The sequence below is a fragment of the Marmota monax genome, unplaced genomic scaffold (assembly GCF_021218885.2).
Source record: "Marmota monax isolate L192 unplaced genomic scaffold, Marmota_monax_Labrador192_F-V1.1 WCK01_AAM20220418_F8-fsc00009, whole genome shotgun sequence".
In the NCBI taxonomy this organism is placed as follows: domain Eukaryota; kingdom Metazoa; phylum Chordata; class Mammalia; order Rodentia; family Sciuridae; genus Marmota; species Marmota monax.
This window is the reverse complement of record NW_026694710.1, coordinates 25,811,720-25,832,332: the sequence shown is the minus strand read 5'-3', so window position 1 is coordinate 25,832,332 and position 20,613 is coordinate 25,811,720. Positions and strand designations below refer to the sequence as shown.

Below are 20,613 nucleotides of genomic sequence, written 5' to 3'. Positions count from 1 at the left end.
GACATGGGTTGGATTTTCAGAAAGGGCCACTGAGACAATAAAAATTACTTGGAAATCAGAAAGTCCAATTGGGAAATGTAAGTTGGCTACGAGGCCCAGTGAAGTTGAAAGTCTGAAGATTGAGAAATCTAATATGTTGAAAGGTCCCCCTTTTCCTCTTCAACCTGTGCACCTCCTCCCCCTGAAAATGTAGACTGACAGTTGGTTCCTCCTGAGGTCACTGGAGACCAAGGCCACAGTGGCCGTGGGAGGGCAAGGGCTGCCTACAAGAGCAAGTGCCTCCGGGCCAGGCCTCCCCGGGATTGGGTAGCTGGTGACTGTCTCCCAGGGTTCCTTCCCTTCTGCCAGAACCCTTGCAGGTTTCTCTCCTGGCCAGAGCTAGCCTGGACCGTCGCAGTCAAGAAGAGATATGACCTGTGTACACAGTACAGACCTGCTATGCTCTTATGTTTGGCTGCAGATTTAGATTTCATTTTCATTTTTAGTTTTCTATTTCCCCTCTCCTCTTGCCCTTGCCCCTCTCTCTTGTCAAGGAGCATAGTTTAGAATGTCATTCCTGATTTCAGGGGGTACGGGCACATGTGCACCCAGTTCATTGATACAGCTCGTGTTTGGGGATCAACTGGGCCTTATAGGCCTGCCATGAGCCATAGTGTGACAGGTACAGTACACCTACCCTTGGGTGTTCAGGGTCACGTGGGGCTTTCCTGTGTCCTTCATCTGATCCTCAGAGTAGCTGCGAGAACGACAAGATGATCTCAAATACATTGAGTCTCCAGGAAGCTGAGCGAGTTAGAGTATTCCTAACTATAGCCCATATGCCACGTATCCCTGACTGTGGGCCATACATATACCATATGTATATAGACCAACTTTATGCCATACATTTCTAATTATAGCCAGGCTGGCTTTGCCGGTCTGGGCATCTCAGAGCCTGAGCAGGTCACCTCTTCATTCAGAGCCTCCCAGCCCACCCAGGGGTGAAAGCTGCAGTCTTCATGTGGCTCCCGTGGTCTGCAGCTGCCACCCACCCCACCTAGCACAGCTTCTGCCCCCAGCGGTGCCCCCGCCCTGTTTTTCTACCTCAGTCTGGGCCTCTGCAGGGCTGTGTGTAGAGCAGGCAGATGGTATGGGGAAGCCCTTTGTGACGTCGAGGGCACCAGCCCCGGGCGTCCAGTGTGGTCATTGTTACCACGAGCTGATGCTGAAGCCTGGGAGAGCAGCTCCAGACACCAGCATGTTTCTGATAGACTCTGTCTGGACACATCCTGTCCTCTAGAGCCCACCTGTTTACTGTCTGTTTCTTCCCCACTAGAATTTAAGACCAAAGCAGGTGAAGAGCCTCCTGTGTGTCGGGTCGGGTGTGTGAGCGCTCACACACTTGCCGATGGCAGCTCTGGGAACTCCTGGGCGTCGTTCTCTTGGTTTTCCAGGCTGAACTTCTATTTCATTTTTTTTAGTATTTATTTTTTAGTTGTAGTTGGAAACAATACCTTTATTTGATTTATTTTTATGTGGTGCTGAGGATCGAACCCAGGGCCTCACATGTGCTAGATGCATGCTCTACCGCTGAGCCCCAGCCCTTCCATTCCGTCTTTTATGTGTGTGAGAAATGCCTCCTTCTATGCCCAACTCTGTGCTCAGAACTCCTGAAATGAAGAGAAGCACAGCCCTATAGTTAGCTTCCCGTCGCTGTGATGGGGCTCCTGAGGCAGTTGACAGAGGACGGGGCTGTTTGGGCTCACAGTCTAGAGGCTCCAGTTCCACAGCAAGTGGCCCTACTGCTTTGGCTTGTGGCAAGGGCGGCACATCATCGCGGGCATGTGTGGGCATGGCTGGGACACAGACCTGAGAGAGGTAGGGTCTCCCAGCCCCCCTCCAGGTCACACGACCTAAGCTCTCCCATCAGGCCCCACCTGACATGCCACCCTGGGGACCGACCTTGAATACATGGGCCTTGGGGGACACTCATCAGAACACAGCCACGCACTGCTGCTTGGGAGCCGTCCTCTGCCTTCTCTTCATAAAGCACAGCCAGGAACCAAGAGAGGCCTGGCGGCTCTCTCCTCTCAGCTATCAAAGCCAGAGTGTCATGGTGAGCTGCCCCTGTCCTGCTTCCTTGGGGGGGACACAGAGGAGAGGATGCTGGTACTTGCTCCACACTTGCCCCTTGTCTGTAGTTTGTGCGGCTCTGATGGAGGGTTGAGGGTGAGGGCTTGGGTGATCCCAGTGAGGGAGCGATGGCCGTGGACAGCCATGGTGCCAGGCTAGTGCAGCAGGCAGGTTCCCGGTCTCTGATGGCCGGGTGTGCCAGATGTGCACATTGCCATTGCTTTCCTGATACTTCTTCTGGGTTGAGTATTTTATCTTCAAAGAGAACAGCTTATCGGAGCATCCCATATGAAGGGTAGACATCCATGTAGACTGTCAGGGCTCTCCCACGAGGCCTCCAAATGTGGCCCTTCCTGCCACGTTTCTGTGAGTATCTGAGCCCTGCGCGACCATAACAGAGGGCATCAGTGATTTTTTTCCCCAGTCGGGTCTTCCTTAACTGGTCACAGAGTGTCCCTGACCTGGCTGTGTGGTATAGAGCCCCAGCCAACCACAGCTGGCTCCTGGGATCCAAGCCACTGTCTGAGTGCTGGACACCAGCAGCCCTGAGTGAGGAGTAAGGGCCAACTTTCTCGCCACTGGGCAATGGCTGGGATGTCCGTGGGAACCGGTCCTCCCTGAGGCTCTGTTACTGCTTCTCTCTTTGTTCCTGCTGGCTTGGCTGAGTTTTTCTAGAAATGACTCAGTTCTGCTCTCAGAAGAGGTCAGTGAACTTATTGTCTTTCTCTAACTGTCAGCCTCAGCGCATTCCCACAGATGAGGCAGGCTCCTGGGGACATGGTTTACCTTTTACTTCAAAACCAGGAGGTCTGCTTCCTGTTTCAGCTGCCACCCTTCAGGGGTGTGGCTTGGGACACATTAGTTACCTTTGGGTGTCCTTTTTCTTTTTCTCCAAGTGAGACCCAACTGGCCTCATCTCCTGCAGCTGAGAGCACCAGCGAGGGCCTTTGTAATCTGGAACACGCCCTGTCCCTTCCCTGCTCTGCCTCAGCTTCTGCATGTCAGCATGAACACAAGAAAGTGCTGCACATGATCTCCGAGGGAACGCGTCATGGTTGTCCCCTCAAGTGGCGAAATTGTTCACTAGCTCTTCTTTTTTTTCCTTTCCGTATTCACACTTCACTAGCTCTTGTCTTCATTTGTTCAGTAAGTATTTATTGAACATGATGGTCCAGGAAAATAAGCTGAGATCTGAGGGATTCTTGGTTTTCCAAACTAAACATGATGGCGTCCACGGCTGTCCTGATCTGGCTGGACCACAGCAGGGCACGGAAGCTCTGCCTGCCCCCTACCCATCCTCGGTTTCATGCCCTGTCACTTCCCTTCACTGATGGGTATTTAAAAAATACAATCTATTTATCAAAAAGGCATAAGATTTGAATATATCGTCAGTGATTCCCACAAGGTGAACAGTTGCCCAGGTCAGGGTGGAATCCGTCACCCTGAAGCCTGCCCACCCTGGTCTCTTCCAGTGGTGGCACAGGAGCACAGTCCTCTTGCTGCCCTGGAGGCTGCCGAGAGCGGCTCGGCCCATGCCCTCTTCTCAGGCTCGCTCGAGACCTCCTCCTTCGGCTTCCGTCCTGTTGGCCCCCTCTCGTGCAGGGTCTGGATGAGAAGCTCTCTCTTCCTGGGTCCTGCACTCGTGGTTCTCACTCCCTGCCTGTGATAATGTGGGTCACGCTAGGTCGTCAGCGTCTGCCCCCTGCAGCCTGCCAGGCGCTCTGGCGGTGATCTGCAGCAGTGGTGGGCACAGAGCAGCCGACAGCCAACAGCTGCTGAGACTCGGAGTGTGGCGGGCCTAGGGGAGCTGAGTTTACCTAAGTTGCAGGGTTGGTGGTCCTTGTGCTGCCGTGTGACAGGGGCCGATGGCAGGCCCTGTGGTGGCAGGGGTGGAGAGTTCTCAGTCCTCCCTGCTGCCTGTGGGAGGATTGACAGGAAGCAGCGCCCGAGGGCCGCCACTCTGCCGCTCTCCATCTTCCACATGATTACCAAGCCCTCAGCCTGTTTCCTCAGCATGTCACCCACAGGCTCTATGCATGGACCTGGACAGAATGGCAGGTGCCTCCCCTGGGCCCCGCCCATTCAGGGCTGTTGCTAGGGTTACGCTGTCGGTCTGGTTCTTGCCTCAAATCCTCCTTGGCTTCTTTTCACCACTGAAAGTTCACCTTCGACCATTCATCTGTTTGTCCCAAGTATTGATTCTTTGCCAGAACACTGAAATGTGAACGTCACCACTGGGTGCACTTCCCTGTTGTAGTGACAGGCGTGCATGTGGAGGGTCTGTGGTCGGGAGCTGCCACATAGGAGCTGAGCGCCCCCTAGCTTTGAGCACGGGAATGTGGAGACGTGGCGAGCCAGCCTTGGGCCGTCTGAGCTGTGAGCACCTTGAGCGCAGAGCGGACTGGACTGACGATGCCCCTGTGGGCTGTGCACGTTGTGTCCCTTTCGTGGCTCTGCCTTTGATCATCACACAGCACATGAGAGAGGCGTGGCCTTCCTAGATGTCAATCGACCTGCTGACAGCAGACATCAGGAAGCTAGAGTCACCCCTGAAACCTGACCCCTTGCCTCGTTTGGATTGCTTCTCCCTAATAAAACCTGGTTCGAGGCTGCTCTTCCTCTTTCCTGCCTGCCTTGCCTCCTTGGGGGAGCTGGGTCAGAGGAGCCGTTACAGGACCCAAAGAAAAAGGCATTTCTCTGTCAGTGTCACTATTTCGTGCAGCCTAGTTCTCCTGGAGTGGCCCTGACTGGCTTCGTCGTGGGCGTGACAGCCTGTGTTATGTCGTGTGGCCCACGGCACTGCCACTGCTCCTCCTCATCTATCAGTCCTGCTGCGTCAGGCATCCTTCTTCAACTGTGTTGGAACAGTGAATGTGTCCCTGGTGATCCCAGGGTTAGGGTTCATCAGAAGTGAATCGACACTGCCTCGAGCCGCTCACCACCCAGCATGGCTGCGTGAGGATGCATGGAAATGGGAACGTTTGGCCCAGTGTGCGTGGAACAAAATGCCGTCTACCGGGCTGCAGGGGCTCTTAGACCACAGACTTTACTTCCCCAGCTCTGGAGGCTGGAATTGCTAAGATTGGGGTGCTAGCCTGGTGGGTTCTTGCAAGGGATTCTGCCTGCCTTGTGGGTGCTGCCTTCTTTCTTTATTTCTTTTTTAGTTTTAGGTGCACACAGTATCTTGACTTTACATTTATGTGGTGCTGAGGATCAAACCCAGTACTTCGTGCATGCTAGGCGAAGGTTCCACCACGGAGCCACAACCCCAGCCTGGGTGCTGCCTTCTTACTCCTTTACACGAGGGCGTGGTGCGGAGGCACTGGGATCTCTCTCCTCCTCCTCTTGTGAGGCCAGTGCTGTTGGAGTAGGATCCTGCCCTATGACCCCATTTAACATTACTTGTACCTAAAAGTTCTGTCTCTAAATGTAGTGACGTGGGAATTAAAACTTCAGCACCTGGATGCTGAGGGTTACAGGCTGGTGCCTGGCTCTCAGCTTTGGTACTTGGGGAGGGCCTGCAGGAGGAGGTGTCTGTAAGTCAAGGGCTGAAGGTGCGCACCCTCACCCACGTCAAGGCCTGAGGGTGCGTGGAAGCACAGCAGGCTGCGCCTGTGCAGAGGTCTCGGGTAAGGGACAACATGATGTCTTTGGGAAACTCAAAACAACCTGGTCTGTGTTAGTGTGTTTCAGAATGAGGGGACTCCATTGGAAGGGTGGGGAAATTCCTGTGCAGTTCCAAGGGTGACTCCAGGGAGAAGAGGCGTTTAGTTGGTCCCTGAAGTCCAGAAGGGTCTGTGCATGAGAGGAGGCCAGTGGCAAGAAGGTGGTGTAGACTGAGGCTTTACCAACCAGGTGTGGGCTCAGGAGCCAAGGCCCTGTGAGCCAGAGTGCAGGGGAGGCTGATCTCACCAGGCAGCTCCGGGCCCCGGGAACGGTGGACAGGTGGTTTGAGAGAGAGAAGTTGGAACACTTCAGTTTGAAACCTTGGGTTGAGCTTCTCTCCTGGACTCTGGAGAGTTATCTTTTTTCTTCAGAGGCAAAAGCTCTTTTCTCATGAATTCCTTGGCTGTTAGAAGTAAGAGGATGTGCTCTGAGCCCGAGGAGAGAGCATCCAGGGTCGGTTCCCTCACTGTGCTCCTCTGTCTCTGCAGATTATGACTCGGATGCGATGAGCAGCTCCTACGAGTCCTATGATGAAGAGGAGGAGGAGGGGAAGGGGAAGAAGACCCGGCACCAGTGGCCCTCAGAGGAGGCGTCCATGGACCTGGTGAAGGATGCCAAGATCTGTGCCTTCCTGCTGCGCAAGAAGCGCTTCGGCCAGTGGACCAAGTTGCTCTGTGTCATCAAGGACGCCAAGCTGCTGGTGAGGTGCTCCAGTCAGCCGCCCTTAGAGCCAGAGGGCACAGAGGCCCAGGGCACTGTGACACCAGCCGTGGGAGGGAGGAGCTCCCTGGCAGCCCTGGGCCCACCAGGAGGAGCCGGGGAGCTAGCCCCAGTTACAGTCCCCAGGGCTGCCCCTCCTGTCACTGGGCTGTGCCTGCGGTTTGTGTCAGTGGAAAGGCACAGTTACAAACTTGCCAGGAGTTGCAAGATGGGTTTTCTCATTTGTAGTGAGTCAGTGGATTCCTCAAAGCCAGGTCATGGCAGTGGGGTGGGGAGGCCGTTCAAGGCTTGGTGAGGGTGTGCAGAAGAGAAAATTCTTCTGGAAAGCTTAGGGCCAAGTTTTTTTTTTTTTAACCCAAGCACCAGAGGAGCGGAATGGAGTGAGTGCCAGACGCAGGGTGGGAAGCACAGCCCCCATGCCTGGGTGTTCTCCCTGGGGGCTCTGTGAGGAAGTGGGGCCCCCTGCCTGCCTGGGGTGTTTCCTCCACCCCTCCCTGCTCCTGGCTCCTCCCTCTCTCCCTCCCTCCCCTCTCCCTCCCTGTAGAATCCAAGGTTGCTTATCAGATTTATGAACTATAGGGTATGTTTTTACCTTTGGTTTTTCTTTAAAATTAAACTTGGGGAAAATTACCACTCAGAGGTGTGTCATTAAAACAGAAAACCTGGAAATTTTTGTTTCATGTTTAATGGAACAGATGATCCTTTTTTTTTTAACCCAATTTTATCTGTGAATTGTGAGAGTCTTAGATTCCTAGGACTATGTTTATTTTTGTTTATTTTTTAAACACTGAGAGTACATATTTTTCCACATGTGTGGCCTGAATTTCTCCCAAATTTAGACGTGCCAAAAATGCCGCCCTTGGGAATTCCAGAGCACGGAAGAAGCAGGAATGGCACGGCCCTGCTTATGCTCCAGGCCAGAGGCTGCAGGCTGTGAGTGTCACACGGACACAGTCAGCGCTCACCCCACGGGGGAGTGTGGGCATGGTGCAGAGCCTCTTGGCCACCTGTGGGTTAGCAGTTTAGGGCCCTGGTTCCTGGTCCCCTCCGTCACCTCTCCACTGTCCTCTTCCTCCTCTCCTTTCTCTGCCATTTGGTCTCCTGCAAGTTTCCCTCTCCATGCCAGGATGATACTTGCAGTACTAGAGCTTAGTTATAAATGTTAAAGAAGAAATTAATGGAGAACCAGCATGGTCTTTGATAAAATGCAAGATCAGAATTAGTTATTTTTATTAGGAAACTTTTTCCATTCGGAAATAACCTATGATCCAGCTACTTGGATGACCTAATTGACATTAAAAAGCTACAAGGATAGAAGCAAGTGACTTCCAAACTTCGCCTGTGCTGAAGGCTGTAAACAGAAATGAGCGCCTCCCTGCACCCTCGCCGTCCTCCCACACACATACCATTAACACTCTGTTGAATCTTCCTCTGGAACAGTTAGGTCTTCCACCCAGGTGGCTCTGGGGTAGCACTGTGGTGTGCCCAATCCCCCTTCAGAACTGAACACTTGTTTCCTGGCCTGCTGGGAGGGTCACTGAGCCCTCTTAGAAGGGGTCCTCTAGCTGGAGGTCGAGCTTCCTTCCTGGAATCTGTGCGCAGGGCCGTGTTCAGACCAGCCCTGGGGCAGCTGCAGCAGGGCCGTGCAGTTCCCGCCTCCCGCGGGTCCCTGAGGCCTCGTATTTGAACTGCATGGCCTCCCTGCCAGGTCCTGCTCCACCCTTGGCCCCAGCCAAGTTGCTCTTAGGGGCCATCTTGGTAATGTCCTGTTCCAGAGGCAGTCTCTCTGGGCCACTCTGCCAGTCGCTAGGCTGCCTTTGTCATGTTGCTGATGACTTACTCACTGCAAGGCATTAGCTTACAGAAAAATACAAACTGTAAACCCCTCATTCCTCCACAGGCTGTTACTTTCCTTTCCCATCTTTTTTTTACATTTATTCAAGTGCAAAATTCTGCTAAATGGTGAGCACTCACAGCAGCCTGAGGTGGGCCATTCTGGAGAGTTTCCTTTTCCCATCTTAGGCAGGCTGCCATCAGTTGGAAGTTTTTAAAGTGGATCTCTCCTTACCCCAGAGTCGTGGGTTTAAGACTATGAACCAGGGAAGGACTCTAGAAACTGCTCTGAAAGTTGGTGCCTGTTCCTTGATTCCTTACCAACAATGCTGTGTCCCCATTAAGAGTGCAGGCCCTGCCCTTCTCCCTGTGGGCTGGAGTCCTGTCTGCACTCTTCAGTTGTCCTGTTTGGGCAAGTCACTTACCCAGTGGAGCCTCAGTTTCCTAATCTGCAGCACAGACAGCTGTGAGACATGTATGAAGTGGCTCTTGTAATGTGAGCACCCAGTGCCTAGTAGCAGGCGGAGTGCTGCTGATAGTGGGCTTTAACAATAACGCCAACAGTGAACATGCCTTACGACATGGACATGGGACCATATTCCATATTAACAGAGCTAGGACCCAGATATCTGGCCTCTGGGGCTGTGTATCCCCATTAAGAGTAATGCTTGGGCTCTAAGTGCTACAGTTAAACAGAGAGGGCAGGCAGGCAGGGGCTGCGGCAGAGTTGGTTCTGTTATAGATGGAGAGTAAGCAAGAGCGACGGGAACCTGTCTCAGTTGTGAGGGACTCAGTGGACCTCGTGAACTTTGTGATGTAGGTGGAGCAGCCTGCATTTTGGCTGCTCTCACACACTAGAGGGGCGAACTCAAGGCATAGCTGTCCACCAGGCACCCATGTTGATACCTTTACTAAAGTGACTCGCCTGCCTTTCAGAAAGGGAGGGCCATGGCCAAGCAGCACAGGCCACAGGTGTCACGTTATTAGACTGTGGCTCCATGCTAGGGCTTTGCTATTGCACCAAATCTGGTAGTGCACTTTCCACTTTATTCTTCATGTAAATGTAAGTGTTTTTATGTAAGTATATCCACTTAGTGAAGTAAGTCCACTAGAACATAGGCTCATCCCACTAGGAACATTTTATTTCCTGCTGAAGCATGTTCTGGATGCTTAGTAAACCTTTGCTGAATTAACAGGCACATCCACCAGCTGGTGTGAAGTGGTGCATGGGTTTGACACCTGCTGGTCTGCAGCTGCTGAGCGTCTACACTTTGGGATCAGACCCCCTGAAGCTTGCCTGTGCTCGTGGTTTTATTATGCTGGGTTTTATCAGTGTTTCTCTTCAAGCCTCCTTACCATATACATTGGTTTGTTGTGTTGAATGCAGTGCTATAAGAGTTCCAAGGACCAGCAGCCTCAGATGGAACTGCCTCTCCAAGGCTGCAACATCACCTATATCCCAAAAGACAGCAAGAAGAAGAAGCATGAGCTGAAAATCACCCAGCAAGGCACCGACCCCCTTGTCCTCGCAGTCCAGAGCAAGGAGCAAGCTGAGCAGTGGCTGAAGGTGGGTCGCCTGGTGACTCTGAGCCATTCCACTTCCCATCCTCTTCCTAGATCTTCTTTTATTTTTATTAGTTTTTTTTTTCAAGCTAAAAATAGATGAAGCTGAATAGTTCTGTCTTTGACAGCTGGGTACGCTATTCTATCAGAGTCCCTCTTCATGTGGCTCCCATCTCAAGGAGGCCATCTGTCCCCGTTTGCAGATTACCCTAGGGAGTTCTCTTTTATTTTATTTTCTATAGTTTCACTTCATTGTGTCTGGATATGGGTTCCTTTTTGTTTATTCTGCTTGATACATGCTGAGCTTCTTAAATTGGTAGATTGTTTGTCATCTTTTGGGAAAAATTGTTCAGACCTTTTCCTAAAAGACAGCTTTACCCCATCCCCACTTCCTTGAGACCGTGTTTGATTTTGTCCTACCATCTCAAGTTTACTTCTTATCCCTTCTTTGTATTCACTGTCCTGTTTTCTTCTTCTTCAGTCTGGCTTGTTTTCCTTGCTACCTTCCAGTTCACTGTTTCTCTCTGACAGTTTCTGATCTGCTGCTAAATTTGTTTTGTTCACTGTGTTTCTAATTTTGAATATGGCAGGCCACTTTAATGAAGTAACGTAGGCTGGGTGGGTTATAAACAACAGAAACAAGCAAGCCAGCGGACAGTGTGTGGTGTCTTCTTTCCCTCAGCATTCCCTCAGGTGCTGGAGCTGGGAGTCCAAGACCAAGGTGCCACAGATTTGGCGTCTGGAGATGGCTGCTCTGCAGTGGAGAGCTGTCTTCTCACTGTGCCTTCACATGGTGGCAAGGGCAAAGGCCGCTCTTGGAGCCTCTTTTATCCGGGCACTGATGCTATCTATGAGGCACCACCTCCCAGAAATCCTGTCCCCTATCATTTATATTGTTTGCGGGTCAAGAACGCTACAGGTAGAATTGATCTCTCTCTCCCTCCCTCCCTCCCTCCCTCCTCCGAGGGAACTTGTGTCCTGAGTCTGGTGATATCTGTGTATGCTTCCAAACCATGCTGTCCCTTGGCATGCCTGAACCATGACCATAAATGACATGGTTGCTCATGTTTCAGACTTTCACATAAGTGGCTTCACACCCCACTGTCCTCCAGGGCTCTTGCCACTCAGAATTTTCTCAGCCATCCTCGTGAGTGGGACCTCTTTGGGCATCTACGTGCCACGAGCTCTGTAGAGCATGTCCTCTGGCTTTATGCCTCAGTTTCCTTAGGATGGGACCCTCACGGGGCATCTCTGGGCATAGGACGTGCACACCTCTGACATCATGGATTCTGCCAGGTTGCTGTGTCGTTTGTGCAGTTATGCTTCTGCCTGCCACAGAGAGTCACCTTGGTTTTTTCTGGGTCCCTGCAGGGTCTCTTGGTGCATGTGCAGGAGACGGAAATGCCCCTCCTGGTTCAGGCAGCAGTAGACGAACATGATCGAGATGAGTTTTTCAAGTGGCTTTGCCGGAATCCTCAAGGATCACACAGGTTCCCTCGGGCATCGCTGTGTGGGTCCCAGGTCCTGTGCTCTTCACAGACAGGCCTCCACACTGGCCCAGCACACACCTCTCTGGCCCAGACTTGCCCACTGTGCTACAAGTGGAAGTAATGTCACAGGAATTGTTAAGGAGGAAGTGGGAGAAAATGACTTAAATGCCCTCTTGAAGTGTAGTAGACAGCTAGAGCATGAAAACATGATATTGTTCCTTGCACCCCGCCAGGTCCCCATGGGACTCTACCTGGCTAACAGGAGGCCCCATGCCACGGGGTGCCGCACATAATTTTTTCTTTAGCCATTATTGCCAGAATTCCTATCTTCATCCCAGTGCCGGTGAAGACAATGTAAAATTGTTTTCTTTTAGTGCCTTCTGTAACGTTACATAATTTTTTCTTTAGCCATTATTGCCAAAAAATGGACAGGGGGGCCCAATGCTCCGGGGCCCAAAACCACAAATATACGGAGCACTGGAGGAACCCAGCAACCCCATCAGGGTAGTGCCCAGGACACATTGTCCATCAGATCCCTCATCAGACAAACCAGAGGGAGCGCAGGGTTGGACATCTATCTGCACCTCCGCCAGAGCAGTACTAACTCCAGAGATGGGAGTTCAAATCATTCCCACAGGGGTGAAAGGACCTCTTCCCAAAGGAACAGTAGGCTTATTATTGGGACACAGCTCTTCTACTCTAAAAGGACTTATGATAAGTCCTGGGGTAATTGATCCCGATTATGAAGGTGAAATAAAAATTATAGCCAGTTCTCCAAAGGGTATATCAGAAATTAGCAAAAAACAAACTGAAAGAGTGTTAAGTAAATTGTTAGAGGAAGGAGGCATCTCAGTAAAATCAAGAACAGTCAGGGCATACGTTGATACAATACAAAAATGTAGCCCATGGCTTTTTAAGGAGGAGTTGTTAAATATATCACAATGGAACCATCATGGTGAAGATTTAAAAAGAATAGAAAAGAAAAGCCCAGGGACTCTGCCAGTTGGCACATTGCCATTGTGGACGTTCATATCTTGTTTGCTTAGTCCAAAACCTTCAGTTCAGACAATGGTAGAGGAAGAAGAAGACATAATGATTCAAGTAAAAGAGAAGGTCTCTCAAGTTAGTCAGACAGAGGAAAAGATTCAAGTAAAAGAGAAGGCCTCTCAAGCTAGTCAGACAGAGAAAGAAAGTGTAAAACAGAAAAAGCCATCAGGGGGAAAGTTACAACGGGAGACTGCTACTAACACCTTTCTATCACCAGAGGGTGTAAGTGTCCAACCAACAGCACCACCTCTACAGGAGACTGCTACTAACACCTTTCTATCACCAGAGGACGTAAGTGTCCAACTAACAAGGCCACCTCCATATGCTGGGAGGTCCCCAACCCCCTCAGTTGATAGTTGGGATCCTGAGACAAGATCTCAAATATTAACATGCCCTGTATTTGAGGCAGGAGGGCAGCAATTTTACCAAGTTTTAAATTTCAAAACAGTGAAGCAGCTAAAAGAGGCTGTAACGACCTATGGTCCTCAAGCACCCTTCACTGTAAGCATGGTCGAATCCATTAACAACTTGAACATGACGCCAGCAGATTGGGCTAATATGTGTAAAGCTGTGCTAAATGGAGGACAATACCTGTTATGGAAGGTTGCCAATGAGGAATTTTGCAAGGAGACGGCTAGGTGAAATGCAGCAGCTGGTTATCCTCAGAGAAATCTAGATATGTTGTTAGGAAAGGGACCTTATGAGGATCAGCAGCAACAAATTGCATATGATCCTGGTGTATATGCACAAATTGCTGTAGATGCAATTAAGGCATGGAAGACTTTACAAGGACATGGAGGTTTACAAGGTCAATTATCTAAGGTAATACAAGGAGCTAATGAACCTTATGCTGAATTTGTAGATAGGCTTATTCAAACAGCTACCAGAGTTTTTGGGAATACAGAACAAGCAATGCCATTACTAAAACACCTGGCTTATGAGCAAGCGAATCGTTGGTGCAGAGATATCATTAGACCATGGAAACATGAAGATTTAAACACATATATTAAATTATGTAGAGACATTAATGAACAAGAGCAAGTCGTGGCAGCTGCAGTAAAACAGGCTTTAGATGCCAGAGACATTAATGAACAAGGGCAAATTGTGGCAGCTGCAATAAAACAGGCGTTAGCTGCCAGGCCAAGAACATGCTACAATTGTGAACAAACAGGACATTTTAAAAGGAATTGCCCCATAGGAGGAGGGTTTAACAAAACTAGGTATCAAAGGAGTAGAATACCAGGTATTTGCCCACGATGCCGTAGAGGGAGACATTGGGCTAATGAATGCCGTTCTCAAACCACCATAGAGGGTACTCCATTATCAAAAAACGAACAAGGACCAGGTGTTTATCCACGATATCGTGGAGAAAGGCATCGGGCTCCATTGCCAAAAAAGTCCCCCAATGAGCAGCTCCGTGGTCTGAAAAGGCAGGGAAACAGCCCAATGAGCATCACCGCAGAGGAGCCAATCAGCTAGATGTTGCTGGGGCCGCTGTGAGCCAATCATCAGCCGGCAGCTGGAAGTTTGCTGGCAGCTGGAAGTTTGCTGGGGCCCCTTTGGCTGTGGCTCTCAACAACGGGGGCCGTGGGTCAGCCTCAGCCGGTGCTGCCTGCATCGTTCTAGCTCGTGGCCCAGGCTGTAGATGTTTTGAAATAGCTTTAATATAACATTAAAAACCCTTTAACAAAGACACACATGCTTCTGTCAAGCACAGGAGCTGGAGGCGGGTGGCCTTGGAGGCCTGGCCTTGTGCTCTTGAGGGATTCCTGCCAGAGTGGTTCTTCCTGTGTCTGACTGGTGTGCGTGTGTGTGTGTGTGTGTGTGAGAGAGAGAGAGAGAGTGTGCGTGTGTGCGACTGTGTGCATGTGTGTGTGTATGAGTGTGTGCATGACGGTGTGTATGCATGTGTGAATGTGTGTGTGCATATGTGTGTGACTGCGAGTGTGAGTGCAAGTGTGTGTGCATGAAAGTGAGTATGTATATGCGTGTGTGAATGTGTGTGTGTGTGTCCATGTGAATGTGTGTGTGAGTGTGTGAGTGCAAGTGTGGGTGTGCATGAGAGTATGTGAGTATATGTGTGAGTGTGTATGAGAGTGCATGTGTGCGTGAGTGTGTGAGTGCGAGTGTGTGCGTGTATGAATGTGTGTGAGTATGCTGTGAGGGTGTGTGTGAGAGTGTGTGCGTGTGTGTGTGTGTGAGCGTTTGTGCAGATGCTGCAAGCAGGAGCCGTTGTGCAGAGGTCAAGCAGAAGACAAGAGCCAATCTTCCCAGAAGCAGAGTGGTCAGGTTTCCTTAAAAAATGTGCAGAGATTGTGTTTCTGGAAAAGAGAGTTCAAGTTAAAAGCAAACAAAAATACCGCAAAACATATAACAGTTAGTTTTTGGAGCATTGTGACTTTGCATTCAGATGCAGTTCTCTCCAGTATGTGTTGAAGTCCTCACAGAATGTGGCTCTCTAAATAGAGCTACGTTGGTGCAGCGCACTCGCGTGTAGTCCTCCTGAGGCCCAGGGTGACAGAGCCTCTGTTTGTTCTTCTGAACTAACCCTGAAGGTGCCTTTGGCCTTCGATGGAGAGCCAGGGGGGGAGGACACTGACACGAGGTGACCTGACTTCTTCCACTGAAGTGACTCCCTGGCCTTCCCACATACCTCCTCCGAGTCCTGGGCAGGATCCTTGTTGATTCTGGGGAAGACGGTCTTGTGATGGCAGGAATGCCCCCAGTTGCTGTCTGGGTCTCTGTCCTGCCGTGTGCCTCCCCCTTCCCAAGCACTGTGGGGGACATGGCTCCCCTCTGCCAGGAATTTCAGTTCTGGCTGGGAGAGGGATCAGTGGCTGGACAACAAGGCAGTGCGGTGGCCAGCGTGCGCTGTGTTGGCTCCTCTGTGTGGCTCCTTGAAGGCTGTCGCCAGGCACTGGCTCTGTGGCCGGGCCACTTCTGCCGCCAGCAGCCTGGTGTGGGAGAGCTGGCTGTGCCAGGGAGCAGCTCCCTGGAAGGCAGCCTGGCAGGGCGCTATGCAGGTGGTTTTTTTTGTGCCAAAAACAGCAGTGTTTTCTCCTGTGAAGCTTTCAGAAATCAGTGCAGAGGACAGGGGGCCGTGTCCCAGGCTCTACCTGCCTGGTGGCAGCCTTGTTTCTTTGGCTTTTCCTTCCTTCATTCCTTTCCCCGTAGAGATTCTCAATCCAGTTTATTTTTCATTCCCTCATTTTTCCCCTTGACCAGACTTTCAGCTGCTGTCACATGCTGGCCCTGGAGCACAGCTGAGAGGACCCAGCCTCTGTCAGGGAGCGCAGTGTGGGGGACACTCAGGCCCAGGAGCATGTCCGGGAAGAGCAGTCCTGGCCCTCTGGGGGTGTGCGAGGGTGGCCACGCCACGTGGACCACAGGGAGGCATGGTAGTGGGCTTTCCATCCCTGCGCAGACAGCTTAGGGGAAGAAAAGTGCTAGGCTTGGGTTGCAGAGGCTCCAGCCCGTGCTTGTCGCTGGTGGTCTGCCTTTGCCTCTGGGCCTGGTGAGGCGGAACAGCATGGCAGGGGCACACAGTGAGGCAGCTGGGAAGCAAAAAGGGTCCCAACATCCTCTTCAAGGGCACACCCCAGTGACCTGACTTCCACAGGACCCGCCTCCCAAAGGTCTACCCCCTCCCAGGAGCACCGGAGCCTGGCGATCAACCTGTAGCATGTGGCCTTGAGGGACACTAGTGCAGACCATGGCAGGAGGCCAGGCAGGCTCCCTGGAGTTGTGGGAGCCTGAGGCTGAAGTGTAAGAGATGGGTTCTGTTTGGCTGGGAGGAAGTGTGTGCTCTCCCCAGGAGACCCTGGCCCTGGAGAGGTGGGGGAGGGGATAATGGAGCAACTCTGCTGAAGATGCTCTATGTTCTTCCCCATGGGAAAACCAGGAGGAGACAGAATACAGACCTTCTTGGTATAAAAGCTTTTGCAGAGATTGTAGGATTTTGCAGGTTCTGGTTTGGCGGCACCGCTTTTTAGTGCAAAAGGAGAATTTGTCGGGTTCAGGTTTATGTGCATAGTTGAAACCTGGTTCCTTTATTTGGATCTGTGACTGGGAAAGCACAGAAGTCACTTAGCACCTGTGAGGGAGAGGTACTGGGCAGGGCGCTTCACATCCTTGAAACCACTCTGTTTTCTCTGTCACTGCCAAGGTGTCATCTTGTGCATGCTCCAGGTTAGGAGAGAGAGGCTCAGGTTGAGTGGCCCAGCCTTGCGTGCACAGCAGGTGGAAGAACTGGGAGTAAACTAGGAGCTCTTGTTTGGCGGAAAAGCTCAGAAGCTGCTTCCCTAGAAAAAAGAGTCTTGTCTTTAAATCAAGTAAAACTGTATCTTGTCAGTTGAGGATTTGGTCATCACGTGGGCAGGAGGGCACGAAGACCCGCCGTGGGGTGGTCAGTGTGGAAGAGGGAGGAGCAGGGAGAAGCTGTGGGCGGAGCGCCTCCGGGTCCTACTCGAATCTCGGAAACCACCAGGAGGAGCGATGCCGCGAGCCCTCTGGCTGCCTCCTCACTTTCTTCTTCCCTGTGCCGTCCACTCCTGAGACAGCTCGGGTGTGGACGCAAGTCACCCTGCGCTCTGCACATGAGGCATCCCAATAGCAGAGTGCCTGGGGACACATCCTGCTTGTCAGCTCCGGGCCAAGTCCAGCCCAGTGTGACTGCAGGGCATCTGTGGAGGCTGGTGCCCGGCCACTGCCCAGCTCTCTGGGGCTGGCGTTCCTTTCTGCCCAGAAGCAGCTTGGCTTGGCTCCTGCTGCAGTGTAGATCCAGGAGGAACAGGCGGCTTCTGTAAGACTTGCCTGCTGACTTGTGGGGACAAGAGCGTGTGAGTTACACAGGCACGTGGTTCTTGTTTCCTTATTCACCTCACGTCCCGTGACGGGCCACACCTGGACGTGGTATGAGCTTAGTTGTGATGGAGAAGCCAGCAGGTGGCCATGAGGGCCCCTTGTGCCAGCATGGGGACATGGGCTGGTGATTCCTACTCTCCACCTAAGTTGCAGAGAGGCTCACCGTAGCGAGTGCCCATGGTCACAGCGCGTCTGTGTGGTGAAGGAGTTTGGGTCAGATGCTGGCTTGGGCATCTAACGTGCAAGGTCTCGTTTCCTCTTCATTTAGCCGAAGTCCTGCAAGACAGGTCACCTTGACGCCTTCCTTTGTGTTAGTCAGATTTTCATCACTGTGACCAAAACACCTGACAAGAGCAACTTAAAAAGGAAGAGTTTCTCTGGGCTCACAGTTGCACGGGTTCTGTCCCAGGTCAGCGGACTCCATTCCCCAAGCCGGAGGTGACAGAGCATCCTGGTGGAGGGCATAGTGGAGGACAGCGGCTCAGCTCCTGGGACCCAGGAAGAAGGGAGGGAGGGAGAAAGGGAGGGAGGGGGAGAGAGAGGAAGGACAAGATGTAGTCCCCATGGGCCCACACCCAGTGACCTACCTCCTCCAGCCATGCCCCTCCTGCCTCCAGTTACCACCAGTAATGCATTCAAATTATCAATCCATCACATGAATTAATTCACTGATGAGGTCACGGTGCTCATAATCAGCTCACTTCTGAACATTCCTACTTTAACACCTGAGCTTTTGGGGGACACCTCATATCCACACCATAATGATGAAACTGAGGCTCAGAGAAGCTAACTATCTCCCCCATAGCTGCACAGCTCGTTCCTGAGGGTCTGTCCTCATGTGTCTCTGAGGAGGTAGGCCTGGCCAGGCAGCAGTGTTCTCAGACCCTCCCCGTGAAGAGCCTCTCTGCATTTTACTCTGTTCAGAGGGCTGAAGCCTTTAGTAGGAAAAGGAGCACTTTGAGAAACCTTCCTTTGTGCATCGGCTTCCTCCAGCCTTGCCCCTCCCATAATCGCCGCCTCCCTCCCAGGGAGTCTTCTCGTGGGGTCGGCTGGCTCTGGCTGTCTGCCCAGCTCTCGCCTTCTTGCTGGAGCCCCCTTCTCTCTGCTCCTTTGGGGCTGCCCTCTCTGCTGGCCTGTGTGGCACTGCTCAGTCTCTTCTCCAGCCTGATTGCAGCCGCCTGAGCTGAGGTCGCTGCCCACCTGCCTGTGGAAGCCCCGTCCTTCATTCCCTGCGGCTCTCGAAGCTGCTCACTCCATCTCATCTGCCTGGGGACCCTGGTTCATGCCCAAGTCTACACTGTGCAGGGCCCTTCTCAGAGCAGGAACTCTAGCGCACTGTTCTGCTCTGCTGCCCTGGGACCTGGGACGGTCCCACCGGGTGAGCCAAGGCGCGAACATGTGCGGACCTGTGTCTGTTCAGTGCCAGGTGCTCCTGGCCCTCCAGCTCCCCTGCACGCCGTCGGCCTTGGTCTGTTCACCCCTGGTCTGGCCTCCGTCCTGAACCTCTGCTTTCCACAGGTGATCAGGGAAGCCTACAGTGGCTGCGGTGGCCCTGCGGATCCCGAGTGTGTTCCACCGCCCAGTGCCCCAGTGCACAAGGCAGAGCTGGAGAAGGTAAGGGCAAGTCTCTCCAGGAACCGGGACTCGTGAGTGATTTGGGTGTCACTCCAAGTGTTTGGGTTCTCTTAAAATGTCTTTTTATTTTTAATTGAGACACACTAATTGTATATGTCTGTGCATGCTGTGTGACCTTTCAACACTAGTAGACAGTGTGTAACCATTGAGTCAGGGAAATTGGCGTGTCTGCCACCTCAGACATTTGGTATCTTATTATACTGGGAACATTCAAATTGCCTGCAAGCTTTAATAACACTGAGAATTTCAGGGCTGCAGTTGGAAAACAGATGCAGTCCTGCTTGCTGTCCTCTTCCGAGTCTGCTCTGGACAAGGCTCCAGGGCCTCGCTTGCTGTGGACGAGCTGTGGAACCTTAGGGGGTCTTGTGCAGAGCCACAGAGCTGTTGCCTATTGCGACATGCAGCAGGCACTTCACAACCTGCCTTCCCCAGGGTGTAACCCCCAGGCAGGCGGAGCTCACCGCCCCTCTGCTTCTGCCAGTTTTCTTGCTAGGAGGAGTATAGGGCGCAGTAGTCGGCATGTAGCTTGTTGCCTGTGCACGTCTTCTTGCCAGAGGTGCGGGGGGCACCCTGTAGTGCCGCGTTCCTGCTCTGATGTCCTTGGTCTGCACATCACTGGGACTGTTCCTGGCTCTGGCCGTGGAGTCGTCCCTTGCAGCTGTGTCCTAGGAGCGTCCCAAGCCTGCCTGCCGAAGCCCCAGCCAGGGGACGAGCGGATCCTCCTATTCTCTGTCCTTGTGTTAGGGTTCTCCAGAGATGCAGAACTGAGGGGTGTGTGTGGAAAGAGGTTTGTTCAGGGGTGTGGCTCCCACAGCTATGGCGGATGCAAGTCCTGATGTGCATCCTGGACACAGCAGAGGCCCAGGAGTGACATGCAGGCTGGCCCCCGGCCTCTGCTGCAGCAGGCCCTCTAGCTCAGGCAGGAGGCTGGTCTTTTCATCCTGTCCAGTCTTCACACGATGTGTGAGGTCCACCCACATCAGGGGGACAGCCTGCTTATACGAGTTCACTGATTGGATCACCCAGGAACGCCCCCTTCCAACCTGACACACAGTTAACCACCTGGTATTTTAGTAGAACAGCCTGTTGCTTTATTCCTGACTATAAACTCTTACTGTATAACACTGAGAAAGTTCAGAGAAACATAAATAGCAGGAAGAAGTCACTCAAGTCTGCCCCTCTTCATGCCCTCCATGGCATTCGCCAGGTTTCCCTGGGTGTGTTTCTTTTACATTTCGGATAATCTTGTGCAGTCAGGTTTCTTACACGCCTTGTTTCCCACCTGCCTGAATCTGGCTGGCCGGCTCCTAGGTTTTGACATTCATAACAAGCAGCAGGGTTCTGCAGTTTCATCAGCTGGATGTGACGCTTTGCCACCTTCTTATCACTGAGGTAGCTGTGCAGTCCCCTCTCCCCACAACTATCCCATTTTTCCTTTTTCTAGACTGCTTAAATAACGTGGTAGTAAGACCTTTTGCATAAACCTCTGCTGCTTCTCTGCCTATTACCCGAGCACAGATTCCCAGGAGCTGAATTATTAGCCCATAGGAGGGAGCTCTGCTAAGTGTCTGTCCCACTGCTAATCCCGTCACTTTCCCCGAGGCCGTGGGTCTCACTCCCGCCAGTGCCTCCCAGCTCCTGGTGCACTCCCATCAGAACTGGTGACGTGCCTTTCCTTAGCTTG

The 20,613-nt window shown here is 52.2% G+C and overlaps 1 protein-coding gene across 2 annotated transcripts in view; it reads left to right on the top strand.

The window, feature by feature from the left end:
* Afap1 (actin filament associated protein 1) overlaps nt 1-20,613 on the top strand; it is a 135,528-nt gene that overhangs the window by 72,292 nt on the left and 42,623 nt on the right. For both annotated transcript variants that reach the window (XM_046423916.2, XM_046423915.2), the window contains exons 5-7: nt 6,267-6,478; nt 9,719-9,898; nt 18,813-18,908. In XM_046423916.2, coding sequence (XP_046279872.1) covers nt 6,267-6,478; nt 9,719-9,898; nt 18,813-18,908 — 488 coding nt within the window. The remainder of the gene's footprint in view (nt 1-6,266; nt 6,479-9,718; nt 9,899-18,812; nt 18,909-20,613) is intronic.